Consider the following 13,708-nt stretch of genomic DNA (forward strand, 5'->3'; position numbering starts at 1 on the left):
TAGTAGAACCTCTTATTATCTATTATAAATAGGTGATGGTGGTGGTCCGGACTACGTAGCAGCGTCAATAAAAGCATCATTACAGCCTTAGTGGGTGTTGATCCCTAACATTTAGTTTTGGGATAAGACAGGATGGGTGCCATTCTAATTTTCTAAGATGAGATAATCTTATCGTCTTATTTTTGTTAAGGGGATGGAGCCATCCATGTTTGTGTTTGGTAGCAGAGACGGATCCGTTAGAAGAACATTAGGTGTACACACCAACATATTTCACCTTCTTCCTCGTTCTTAGCGCACCCTCAATAATAGAGTCAACTTGCTAGTACGTATATGACATGTTCGCTTGGCTGATAAGTCATGACTGAAAGTACTAATAGCTGATTTGTTATGAGAAAAAATATTGTTCGTTGGCTGAAAAAGTACGGCTTATAAGCTAAGCGAACAGAGCGATAGAGTTAAAAAAACTAACTAACATGTACTATAGAAAAATATATAAAACAAAGACATGAATCATAGGAAATTTTGTGAGCTTAACTCTTCTTGAAGAGCTAACTTATTATTCCTTCTCCTCGTATTTGAGTAAATAATCTGATATTTACTAAGTTGTTAACTTATTAAATACCTATGAAACTTTTATAAAATCCTTATTAAGATTGGCCAAAACAGACCAGAACAATGTCGTAGGAGACAGATGATATCTATGTATTGTGAGGAATGAGGAGGAAACACATATTAGGGGCCCTTATGACCCTTTTCATTTGGAGGAATTGAAATTTACTTAATAAGTAGGCTATTTGGCTTAAAAATGGTTTCTATATATCACTATAAGACTATCTCAAATTTATAGGGTGGGAGATGGAAATGGATTCTATATATCACTATTCTATGTTTTTATTTTACAACTTATGTCTCACTCTTCAACTCGCTCCCCTACGGTAGAAATACAGTACATAAATATCCCTTTCGTATAGCCAACAATAATATACAAATATAATACATATACAACCATATTGGCTTAATTAATGTGTCTAAATTATGATTATTAAAATGAATTCAATTTCAAGAATCCAATCGGGGCCTTAGAGAAATATTTTTATGGTGTTTGATTTGAGAAATGGACTAGCCTATCATCTTCTCACTCCCCACTTTATTGTTTGGTTTGTGGAATAGGTTGTTGATGAATCACCTCGTTCTTCGTAAGCTAATACTTTCTCCATTCTAAATTATAATTATACGACGTTTTGAAGAACCTAAAACGTCTTATAAATTAAACCAAAGACAATAATTGATACTAGTGTAAGCAATAGAATAAGAAAGACTCATGATACACCACCTCTCATCGATCTCATCTAGAATGGTTTAATTCTTCAAACCAAACAACGTTCGTCTCGTTTTAATTCCTCAAATCAAACATTCTTCCTCTTCGGGACAGTCCTATCTCATCTGTCAAGTGAGCCGTCCCACACAACATGTCAAGTTCCCAAAAGCACGTATCAGAACAGGTTCGCATAAGCTCCATCAAGTGAGCAGTGTTATTAGACAGTAAAACTCAATTCTGTAGTCACAGTGTCCTCTATGTCGAAACAAGAATAAACTATGGTGCTACGGAATAAATCCATAAGCACAAGGGAGGAAAAGAACTGCAATTCGCAAGAAGTACACGTATCATGTATCCTCGAGGGGAACCCCCAAAATTAGTTCTACCACCACTTAACTCTCATTATCACACTTCTAATCTTGCAGTTTTTGTCGCCTATATCTGAAACGTGAAAATGGAGCTAGCAGATGCCTTAGGATGAGAAAGTCGAAAGAACATTCTTCTTGATGATAAACTCGTCAGCCTTCGAGGGGCTGATGGACTGCAACAAGGAAAACGAGGTATGACTGAGTAACCAAATCTGTACGATGAGTTGTCACAAAAGATAATGTTTGATGAGACATCTTGAGAGGTAGTCGTTTCCCACCTTCTCCAACATGCGTTCAAGCCTCTCGGTTTCCTTCTTAGTATACTCGTTGCCTTTCTCTAGAATCTTCTTTGTGATGGTTACATAGACCTTCCCATGCCTGATTTATTATGCCACAAGGAAAATTCAAATCACTTAACTATAACATTCTTACAACATTAATTGAGATCATTAAATAGCCCAAGCAAATAGGCCAATAACTGAGGCAAGAGTTTACCTTGCAGCAGGACCACTGAGCTTAGCTGCCTCATCCTCCATACTTGAGAGGACTTCCTTTCGCTTGTCACTGGAAGCACCAAGGAACTCCTTAGCCAGGACATCCAGACTTGCTATGTGGCCAGCCTAACAAAATAATAGAGCCAGAGTTAGCATTTTGCCTGAATTCACAAATGCAGTATTGTGCATATGTAACCAACCTCTGAGGTTAGTTGACCCTTTGTGTCACGGCTGGTACCACTCTTCTCGTTAATGAACTTGACAAAGTCACCCAAGTCCCTACCGCCATCATAATCTTCACCAGCTTTGTTTCCCTTTGGAAAAAACTTCAATGTAGGAAATCCAGTAACTCCATACCTAAAGTGGTGTCATAAGTACAGTATATTGCGTATAGAACAAGTCAGAAGTAATAAGGTGTTATTTGTTGCATATAAAATACTAGTCACTAGTATTCACAGGGAAACAAGATCATGCCCCAGTGCTTGGTAACACAGATAAGGAAACAAATGCAGATAAAGCATATGTGAATGTAAGACACAGAACATACTTCTCAGCCAAATCCCTGTATTTGTCAGCATCAAGGTTAGCAATAACAACTCCTTCATCTAACTTGAAAACAGAAGCCACCTTCTCATAAGTCTGAAACAATAAAGATTATGATTAGACATATCAGAAACGATGAAGATCGCTAAGGGTGATTACAAGAGTAAAACCACAATAGAATGTGTCACAAACTCAAACAAGAACCATGTACTAACCGGTGCAAGACTCTTGCAGTGACCACACCTGTACATAAGACAAGTACATAATCCATTAGATTCGCTGAGCAAAGATAACAGATTGATGGCACAAAAGATAATGGTGAAGTACTTAACAAAACCCAGTAACATACCATGGGGCATAGAACTCAACAAGGACATCTTTGGCTTCATCAAGGACAATTGAGTCAAAGGTCTCTGGGGTGAGCACCACAACGCTTGAAGGAATGGTTGCCAGCTTTACATTTGTGCCTGAAAATCCAAAATCCAACGAATTTAGACATTGATTAATTGAGAAATATGATTACTTTGACAATGCATAACTTCGTTAATTATTTGTGAAAACTTGAAATGTAGTCTGTTACATTCTTCTATACAATGAGCATATTGAATATCAAAAAGTGAAGCTGCTTGGTAAAACAATAAGTTCACAGTATTCTAGAGAACAAGTTAAATTCCCACCTCCTTCAGTATTAACAAATTCAGCAAGGGCTTCTGCAGTGCGTTGTCCTTCATACCTAAATTGTCAAAGGAATTTCTGTCATAATTCACAGAACATGGTAAGCAAAGGACATGGAAACATTTAAAGTCGTGCACCCTCACTTTTTGGGCTCCAAGGATCCTTTTGGGAACCATTGGATTGTTGGATACCCGGAAACTCCGTACTTGCTGCACAAACTCTTGTGCTCATCACAATCGACCTAAAATGAGAAACCAGAGTTCAAGATAAGTGAAACCTATGATTTTATCAAACCACAAAAAGTGCAGAAGGAAAAGTCATGAGCCAAGTGCCAGTAATTTTCTTATCGGCCATAGTGGCATAAAAGGACAGAGAATATCTGAGGAATGCTGAGAGATTCATAAGGGAGAGAACCAATTTAATTCCTCAAGTGTACGATAGATATACCTTAGCAATCAAGACAGATTTAGCTTTCTTAAAACTTGCACCGAGTCTTTCATACTCAGGAGCAAGCTTCTTGCAGTGACCACACCTAAACAAACAAATCAAGCAGATGACTAAAATCAGATTTTATGAAAGGTTGACCTGCTGATACACAGATAATAAATTCCAAGTACAATTCTATCTATGTAACTGAATTCCAGGGTACTATACTATTGCAGAAGATAAAAACTGCACAGGTTAAAAATACATGGTCAAACGAGAGATCCCACTTGTTTTGTATAGCCAAGCCCACCCACAAGAAGACGAAGATCTGTGATTTACAACATTTTTACGAGACAAACGGCCAAATATTAAGACAATTCAAGTGCATATATGCCGCCAGTCTGCCAAGCCTATAAAATGATCAATTTACTACGTGAGTTAAAATATCCATCCATAACAGTCTTGCTTCTAGCGGATCCCACAACCAATTGAGAAAATTTTACAGGAAAACCACGATTCCTGACCACAACTGGAACAACTCGAGAACTACCACCTCATCCATGTCCGCAAATATCCAAATTCCGGGACCTACTGCTGTACGCCTGGACCAGTAACCCCAACCACAGTCCACAGATCCGGTCCCGTATTCCCGTACGATCGATCGAACTACAATCCAGCGTGGTGGAGAACAAAGGGATCGAGGTCGAACCAGGGGGCGTAGAACTCGACGAGGGCGCCGCGGTCCTGTCCGACCTCCTTCTCGAACGTCGATTCGGTAAGGGCAGCCACGTCGTCTCCGTCCGCGAGCGCAGCCGGGGCGGCAGCGAAGGCGGCGGCCAGGAGGAGGAGGATGGCCAGGGTTCCGCGTGAGATCTGGGAGATCGCCATGGCTGGGTCTCTGGGAAGCACCCGGAGGTTTTGGTGAAACAGACGAAGGGAAGTCTCCTGCTACTTCGTCCCCACTTGTGTCGTTTTATATAAACCAGAAATAATCCTCCATATTTCTGTATATAAAATAATCAGAAACGCAACTTTACCTCGTTTTAGGTAGAGTGCCGTATAAGCTAAGATCTGCGTCGTGCAGCCAGCTACACCTCTTCAACGGTGTGGATTTAATCCCAAAATTATTATTTATAAAATCTTACCTATTTTTTTTGTTATTAGCTAATAACTTACAAAATTGTGATTCACAATTACTGCATATATCTGATCTTGCAAACGAGATTACGAAGGTGCTACGGGAATTTGGAATCACCGCGTATTTTTTATGGGATTTTGCCAAGCTTAAATAAGATTACGTTGCTCATTAAGGAGACCTTTTAGTGTTTGGATGGAGCTCGAGGGGTCTCTCCTTTCCTCGCCATTGAGATTGGGGCTTTTCAAACGATAATGATATAAAGCGGGTGTTTATTCCATCTAGATGGACCTGTCGCACATGGAATGACTCGACCGCCCTCATCTGGTTCTACAGTGCTCTCCCTCATCCTTATCCCTACTCTGCGGCTCGCTCTCCCATCCCCACACCGGCTCCCGCGATCGCGTGCAAGTTCACTGCCGCACCCCGCCCGCCTGCCCGTGCTCCCTCTCTCCCTCCTCCCCCCTCCCATGAGCTCCATGTGAACCCGCGCTCATCAGCGACATAGCTCCCGTGCCCTCCACCAGAGACGAGGACGATAGCGGTGGCTTCGACGAGGTAGGTCGGTCCTTCTCTAGATCTTAGCCCTCCTCCTCCTCTGTATATGAGCCCTCGTCCTCCTCCTCCTCAGGATCTGAGGGGCACAGCGATGGCTAGGGTTCCGGCGAGCTCTGGGGTCCTTTTCTCCTCCCTCCGGCGAGCTCGGAGGTGATGGGTCAGGGCTGGAGCAGCCTGCACCTCAAAACCATCTCCTTGCTATTCCATGTGCCCTTTTGCTGTTTTCTCCGTGTTGCAATGGGTGTTTTGTGATGTTGCAGTAGATGATTTTCGAATGTTGCAATAAAATTTTTGGGTTGTTGCAACTGATATTTTCCGAATGGTCCCATTTTTCATGTTTCATGGTTGATTTTGCAATGTTGCAGTGCATTTTTTTTATGTTGCAGCACATAATTTTTTATGTTGCAGTACATAATTTTCGATGTTGCAGCACATAATTTTTCGATATTGCAGTACATATTTTCAGATGTTGCATTATATGTTTTTTCAATGTTGCAGTACGTGTTTTTGCGATGTTGCGGCACATAATTTTCGATGTTGCGGTATATGTTTTTTGATGTTGCACTACATATTTTTTTGCGATGTTGTAGTATTCATATTCCGATGTTGCACTACATAGTTTTCCATATATCTGCAATGTTGCACTTGAAGTGTTTTTGTGCTCTTGGGATAGGAACGCGATGGGGGAACGGGGTGACGAGGGGGGCGGGCGGGTTTGGGAAGTAAGGAGTGGCGTTTTGTTCTATTCCCACATGGGGCGGGCGGGTTTAGGAAGGGCGCAGCGTCCGGACACGTCTCGCGCCCCAGACGTTCGGGTGCTAGGATTACCGCTTTTCCAAACAGGGCGTGTCTTCTTAGGGCGTCGCATCGCCTTGGGATCACAACTATCAAATGGTATATGGAGTATGGTTGTTCAAATTTTTGTGCACCATAAGACAATTCGATTCTCATAAATTTTGACTACCCTAGACACTAGCAGACCGTGCTGCATGCACTCTCATCTCCTCGCACTTGAGATTGGGGCTTTTCCAAATAGGGCGTGTCTTCTCAGGAGCGTCGCATCGCTACGGGGATCGCAAATGTCAAAGGGTATATGGAGTACGGCTGTTGAAATTTTTGTGCACCATAAGACAATTCGATTCTCATAAATTTTGACTACTTAGACACTAGAGGACCGTGCTCCATATAAGGTTTACACCCTCTGTCCCAAAATAAGTGCACTGTCTCATTTTTTTTATGGTCAAACATTTTTAAGTTTGACTATGTATATATAAAAAATCATCATATTTATGATGTGTAACTAGTATCGTTAGATTGACAATAGAACATACTTTCATAATACATTTATGAGATTTGCTAAAATTCAAGTGCTTGAATTTTAGTTTTCTTTCCGGCGATGGTTATTGCATATATTTTATATTAAAATTACAGATTTCGTTCACTGCAATTTTTGTAGGCATAATCTGCAATTTTTTTGGTACGGAAAACAAAAAAACCGTTAGACAAAACTATAAATCCGACAAAATCTAATTTGTGTTGAACAAAGACAATTAACAATTAACAATTATTTCTTTAAGAATGCAAAGACAAAAATTAAATGTGTTATGACACAAAGACAAATAATAGATAACAATAGTAATAATTTACTTGTACTGGTTGGTAGTACAAGAGTGTTGTTTGAAACCTCCTACAACTAAAAAAACATAGTGTGGACACCTTTTGGTCGTCCTGCCTGCTACCGCGGTTCCACCTAGCCTTTCGCTCGCTCCCCCGCTTCCCCTTTGCACCCTGCATCCTCTCCCTGCCCCCGCAATCAGCGCTCCGCAAAAAGAAGCCCCCGTCTCCGTCTCTGAGCGCCGCCGTCGCCCTCGAGCCTCACTCGTACGCCGCCCCGTTGTCACCCCCACCCCCCACTCCATATCTGATCCATGCCAGTGCCCAGGGGTCAATGTGCTCAAGGACCTTAGAGTTCGCGAGGACAACCTTCTCTCGTCTCTGTGCTCTAGGGCAAGCTCTTGAGGAGCGGCGGCGGCGGATCAACCTTCTCTCGTCTCTGTGCTCCAGGGCAACCTAGGCCGGTGTGTGGTCTCATACCTTCCTCATGCCGGCAGCCACCCCCAATCTCGTGGCACCTGCGGCGTCGGCCAAGCGGGAGGCAGACGCGCCTCTGCCCGCAGCTGGCCTAAGGTTGAGGCAGCGCGCAAGGTGCCGCTTGCCATGCAGATGGAGGCGGCGCTGGCGCAGGTTTGGGCATCCAGCGCCGATGCTATGCCGTACTCTGACTTCCTATGCCTCTGCTGTGACACCGCTAGGCCAGATGCGAGCCCCTTCATCGTGTAGCCGAGCCGAACGCAGGCCGCTCCATTGCACGCGCACTCGACGAGTCTAGATCCGTCACCTTGCTCGGTAAGACCTTCTTCTTGCCCGATATGGTATGATTGTCACCCCTATGTTCTTATCTACCATTTGGCCCCGCGGATGCAGAGTTAGTGGTTGGATGCAGCAAACACATGCTTATTGAAATCAATCCACGGCCTGCTGACAACTTTGGTTGTTTCACCTAGGTAAGCAGAGAAGTCGCATTAAACTACTTTCACTCTTTCAGTAGTTGGTTAGCATGAGTGATTCAGAAACTGATTTTGTCCTCTATGTTTTTTTTACATTCCACTTAAATATTAATTGTCGTAGTCTCCTAATTACAAATGGTTACTTATTTCATGAAAAGAAAATAAGTTAATTCTTTTACATATATTATTGTTATGCTCATGAATCTTGTTTCACTGTTTGATTAGTACTTCAATTAAATCGAACATCTCAGTTCTGACAATGGAGTGGGAGGTGCAAGGGTTGTCCTCCTTTGCCGGTGAAATCGAACAATTCAAAATCACACTGTGAGGACCCATTGATTTAATTGCCTGGTTATTTGATTAATTTATTTTTTTACTAACATTCTCCTTTCAACTTGTAATTTGAACCTCATGGTTTTGCAAGATTGAGATACTACTGAATTCGGACCATGTTTGGAAGTGCTAAAATTGATGGAAAGTCTAATCAAGCATCACTTTTTTTTTCTGGTGCCTTTGCACTAGGCTAGAGGATGCCGATGAATGAACTACATCTCATGAAAGAAATTTCAAATGCATTTTATTTGAACAGAGATAGCATGATGTGTCGTCCTCCGAGGGCCCCTCGGCCATGTAGATGATCTTCAACATCCAAGATTAGGAGCTCTGGATTGATAGCTGGTTGGATGGCATGATGCGCCTTTAGCTGAGCCCCCTGCGTGCCTCCATCTCTGTGCTCCAAGTCCCATCACCAACCCAGTATATTGTTTTCTAATGCTTCATATCAGTATATTGTTGTTTTTAATTCTTCAACTTTAGATGATTCATATCAGTATATTGTTGTTTTAGTTTTGGGCATAGAAGTTTGGGTCGTATTGTCTCCACTATATTCTATAACTCACAAAGCTTTAAGTAAAACTATCATTTACTTATATGACAATACGAGCCTATATTGTAGTACTATGAACAACCTTTTAAGAATGATGGTTATCACTGTTGGTGCATATTTTGCTTATTCCAAAATTTTATGGCACTTATTCCATAGAATACACATCTCCTGTGATCAGATCATTAGCAGATCCTTGATTTCATATTCTTCAATAACTGTTGCAGCCAGAGGATTGGGATGATGAGGAAGATGGTGAATGGACAACCCCAACCATTCCTAACCCAGAGTAGAAAGGACAATGGAAACAAAAAGGTATGAACATGACAAAGTGGCTAAATTATGCTAGACAAGCTGCAGTAACATGAGTTGATCATTGTGTTGTTCAGAAAATCAATAACCCTGACTACAAGGGCAAGTGGAAGGCCCCTTTGATTAACAACACTGGTATATTTACTTTCAATTTCACCTGAGGCTAACCCTGCTATCCATTTCAACTTTTATGCTTATTTTAAAAGTTCATATGCAGTGTTTATTGATGTGTGCAGAATTCAAGGACGATCCTTACATCTACGCTTTTGACAGTTTGAAGCACATTGGCATTATTGATTTACTCCATGAACATAATGACTTTCTTAGTTATGTTGTTTGATGCCTCACTAATTTTCATTCTCTATCAGGAACTTTGTTCGACAACATTCTGATAACTGATGACCCTCTCATCCGAAACAAAATCAAATGTACTCAGTTTAGTATTAACCTGCAATGTGGTAGTGAGCACGCCTAAGGAGGGTAGCGACCAGTGCAGGTGCAGCGTAACGAGTGCTGATTTTTGCTCCTTGCTGATGGTACAATGGGTCATGCCCAGCATGTTTCGTAGGGATGGTTCTTGTTATGGTTATACGAGTTCTTTTATGGTAAGTTTTTACTGATTATCTGTAGGGATAATAATTTGGTCATCATAGAATGGAAGTTTGACTAGCTTTAAAATTAGCAGACAAAAGTTGTATTTTTGTTTTCACCAAGGTTGCATATGTTAATATCTGGATAATTAGATTCTTATAATAAGTATATATTTGCTTGAGCTGTTGAGGAAGAATTAGAAACCTTTGCTTGAGCTGTCGATTCAACAATTTGCCTATCTCCTTTTGTAGCAAGTGAAAAGGACCCTCTTTTGGTTAAAGTTGGAGTCAGTTTGTTGACACTGCATAGTATTTTTGGATTTTACCGTCCGTTCCTGATCCCAGATAGGTACATACATACTGTATTTTTTGTTTCATGCACCGTGGTCCACATGAGTGTTCAGACTCAAATTAGGCAACACCAAGTTGGATATGTCATGTCAATTTTTAATCCTGCTAAGATATTGCACTGTCTACTTCATTTGCCATTTAATTTCTAGAACCAAATAGCAGCTGATGTTGTATTCTCTTGGGTCAACTCAAGTCCTCCTATGCTTCTATTAGATAGATGGTAGGTAAATTCTTGGGTTATTATATTTCTTTAAGCCAGTGTCGGTCTTCACAAAGATCGTTACTTGACTTTTCAAATGCGGTAGGGAAGAAGAAACTATTCAACTCTTCCTAAAGTGTGTTATGGCTAAACAGATGAGTGCACTGGACATCCAGAAGATCATGCACCGGTTGATTTCTCAATACCAAGGACCTGCTCTCTAACTTCTCTGCTGGTAATGACTACTGCATCTTTGATTGTCCATCGTGTGGCTGCCGCACTGCTGCAGACTGCCCTAGCAGCAATCCAGGTTTTGCTCCCTACCATTCAACATCCAGCATGCCTTATTGTTGCAGCAATCCAGGTTTTGCTACCTACCGTTCAACATCCAGCATGCCTTATTGTTCATGATCCACCCATAATCTGATATCTTAGTAGTAAACTTATTTGTTCAAATATGCCCGATAATATTCCGTTATCTGATGACATATGTTTGTGGTTTAGTAAATAGTGTCTGCTGTCAGGAGAAGCAAGACTCAAGGTATACTTCATGCTTACTGAACTTTTTGCCTGTATTGTGCACAAATAAATTGTAAGTAGGTCTATTTGTGCTTGTTTGCATTTTAGCTTGCAAAATTTCTTGAAGATATCTTGTTGGTTCCGATTAATTTGTACCTTTCGGATATATCTGCTGGCTCTTGGGTGACGACTAATGAACAATTCAGGTACTACCACATTTTTGTTGTAGTTACATATATATACTTCAGAGTTGATGAACAATGCACTAATGCTACATTTTTTCTCTTATTTGTCTCATGCCACATTTCTTGTACAATATATGGCAATAGGTGCCTAACAGCCACAAGAGATTTTTCAAGAAGTCAGAATGATCTCACTATTTTCAGGTAGTAGGTGCCTAGCAGCCACAGGCGACATTCTAACTTGGGTCCATTGTTCTGCCTGCTATGATCCCGCACCCTCGCTCCTATGCCCGTCCCTTGCGATTCAAAAGAAGGAAACAAACCTCGCTCCGTGATTTCAAAAGGAAGAAAATCATCCCTTGCGATTCAAAAAGAAGGAAACAAACCTCGCTCCTGTAAAAGATAGAGGCCCGTAACTATTGCCAAGTTAAGAAAAATGTTGGAGGAAAGGCTCAAGTGGAGGGAAGCTTACATGCCAGTTGATATTCGTAAACTACATTTTTTTGTCCCAGCATGTATTCCTCAAGTTGTTTTGATCTCTGAATCCTTGTATCAAATGCTCGTTTGATGGTGAAGCTACTACCCAAACAACTAGAAAGATTTGTCGTATCCAAATGACATGTACTACTATACTATATTGTACATTACATAGGCTGTAGAATTGGTTCTGGATGCAAAAAATGATATTTGATTATTAACTCCAGTCATGTTCGAGTGTGATGACATATTCAAGTAATATGGTGATGGCTGAAACTTCAGTTGAGCTTTACAACTTCTACAAATATGGCTGATTTATTCTAACTTTGAAAATTACAAGGAAGTTTGAAACATGACTACATTTTGTTCATTGAGTTGATTGTGCCATCGGTTGCGACCTTTGACTATTTATAATCTTTGAATGTATGTTGATTGATAATGGATATTATTCAAGTGGTCTAGAATGGGCATGAAACTTACTGGCGCTATTCCAGAATGTCAAATCTTGTAATGTGCTATAAGAGCTATTATTGCAGGCATGTCTTTGAGGCACGTGGTTTCTATTTTTTTGCTACTTTTGGGGAAGGTTGGAAGGCTACAAGTAGAACAAATGGAGGAACTTATTCGTCGATTTATTGGCGCACGAAAGAAAATGGATATAAGATATTTCTTTTTGCTGATATAAACATTATCTTAGCCGTATCACGGAAAGGACTATATAGTAGAATTTGAGCTTACGACGCCGCGCTCTCCGTGACTGTGTTCATTTCATGAAAGTGTTTTTTTTCAATTAAATGTCACTTTAACGTTGGTATTTAATTTCATAATATTGTTATCTTATCGTGCGATCCATGTGTTTTTAGTACAAAAGTTTAGTCGTCCCGTAGCAACACACGGGCATGAACCTAGTTAACTTAAAATTTAGACACCTGAAATATGAGAGAAGTATACATTTATTTGGAGAAACATTGATATTATTTTCATCAGTCAAACTTAAAAAAGTTAGACTTGACGGGAAGCAAGATGTGTACTTATTTTGGGAGTTGGGGTAACATGGCCTGTTATATGTTAGGGGTTTTAGTTCCTTGTCATAAAAGTTAGGGGGTGTTTGGTACGACTCCTCTAGAGCAGCTAGAGCTGTTTAAGAGGAGCCACCAGCTCCTCTGTTTTTTACTAAAAATGGCTCTTCTAGAAAAATGTTTGGCAGGGCTCCTTCGCAGGAGTCAGAGCCAGAGTCGGGGAGGAGCCCTGCCAAATAGGCCCTTAGGCTAACTAACGGATATTTTTTTTTATTTTTCCTATCTTTCTATTAGTAACAGCACGATTATCACTTTTACCACCATTTTGAAAAAAATAACATCACGAAAATTAGTTTTTTTCCCTTGTAGGCTAGCAAAATTAGTTATTACTTTTACCATCATTTCTAGAATAGTGTTGTGTTAAAGTTTATCAAATTTGACTAAATTTATATAAAATGTACTAATATTTATCATACTAAATATATATTTTTAGATCCGTCGAAACATATTTTTATAGTATATCTAATTGAAGTCATATATATGTTGATACTATTTTCTATAAAGTTAGTCAAACTTTAGATAGTTTGATTTTGACCAGACTTAGAATTACATTCTTTTTAAAGAATGGAGGTATACTGTAACACCAAGGGTGTTACCTAAATTATTTACTAAGATACGTCATGAGCATTATATTTATGTGTTAGTGCATGTGATGGAGTGCATAGATGAAACATTGCAATTAAAACGATCAATAAAAGTGTTAAACAAAAAGTTACTCCATAACTCATACAATTAATAAGTAGGGTTGTAAACCAATTTTTATTGAACAAAAACACTATAGAATACACATGTGACACTTAAATAAAGTTTGAAGTATGAACCTTGTAGATGACAGTGAAATACTTGTTGTTGAAAAATGATATTACTAACTAATATTTCTACTAGCCTAGAAATTACAAATTGAAATCAAGTTCAGCTCAAAAATTTAGAAAAATTTTCAAGTTTGTCAACAGCTTTGCTATGTTTAGCAAATTCTTTTGAGGGATTGGGTTAAGGGGTGGTGTAGTGTTATAGCTCAATTTGGTAGTCTTA

The 13,708-nt window shown here is 40.0% G+C and overlaps 1 protein-coding gene across 1 annotated transcript; it reads right to left on the reverse strand.

Moving 5' to 3' along the window:
* Positions 1-1,503: 1,503 nt before the first annotated feature.
* Positions 1,504-4,778, reverse strand: LOC136535022 (protein disulfide isomerase-like 2-2). Its single transcript, XM_066527370.1, has 11 exons — positions 4,534-4,778; positions 3,846-3,930; positions 3,542-3,639; positions 3,401-3,456; positions 3,073-3,190; positions 2,939-2,966; positions 2,728-2,819; positions 2,381-2,537; positions 2,182-2,306; positions 1,965-2,064; positions 1,504-1,859 (listed from the first exon to the last, which is right to left on the reverse strand). Exons 1-11 carry the CDS (start codon positions 4,710-4,712, stop codon positions 1,791-1,793), a joined length of 1,107 nt encoding a protein of 368 aa, XP_066383467.1. The 5' UTR covers positions 4,713-4,778; the 3' UTR covers positions 1,504-1,790.
* Positions 4,779-13,708: the final 8,930 nt, after the last annotated feature.

The sequence above is a fragment of the Miscanthus floridulus genome, unplaced genomic scaffold, assembly GCF_019320115.1.
Source record: "Miscanthus floridulus cultivar M001 unplaced genomic scaffold, ASM1932011v1 os_2479, whole genome shotgun sequence".
In the NCBI taxonomy this organism is placed as follows: domain Eukaryota; kingdom Viridiplantae; phylum Streptophyta; class Magnoliopsida; order Poales; family Poaceae; genus Miscanthus; species Miscanthus floridulus.

Coding starts and splice junctions, on each gene's coding strand:
- LOC136535022 (XM_066527370.1), bottom strand. CDS start 4,712: ATGGCGATCTCCCAGATCTCACGCGGAACCCTGGCCATCCTCCTCCTC. Junction 3,640..3,845: donor AATCTGTCTTGATTGCTAAG/GTATATCTATCG, acceptor TTCTCATTTTAG/GTCGATTGTGATGAGCACAA. Junction 2,538..2,727: donor TACAGGGATTTGGCTGAGAA/GTATGTTCTGTG, acceptor ACACCACTTTAG/GTATGGAGTTACTGGATTTC.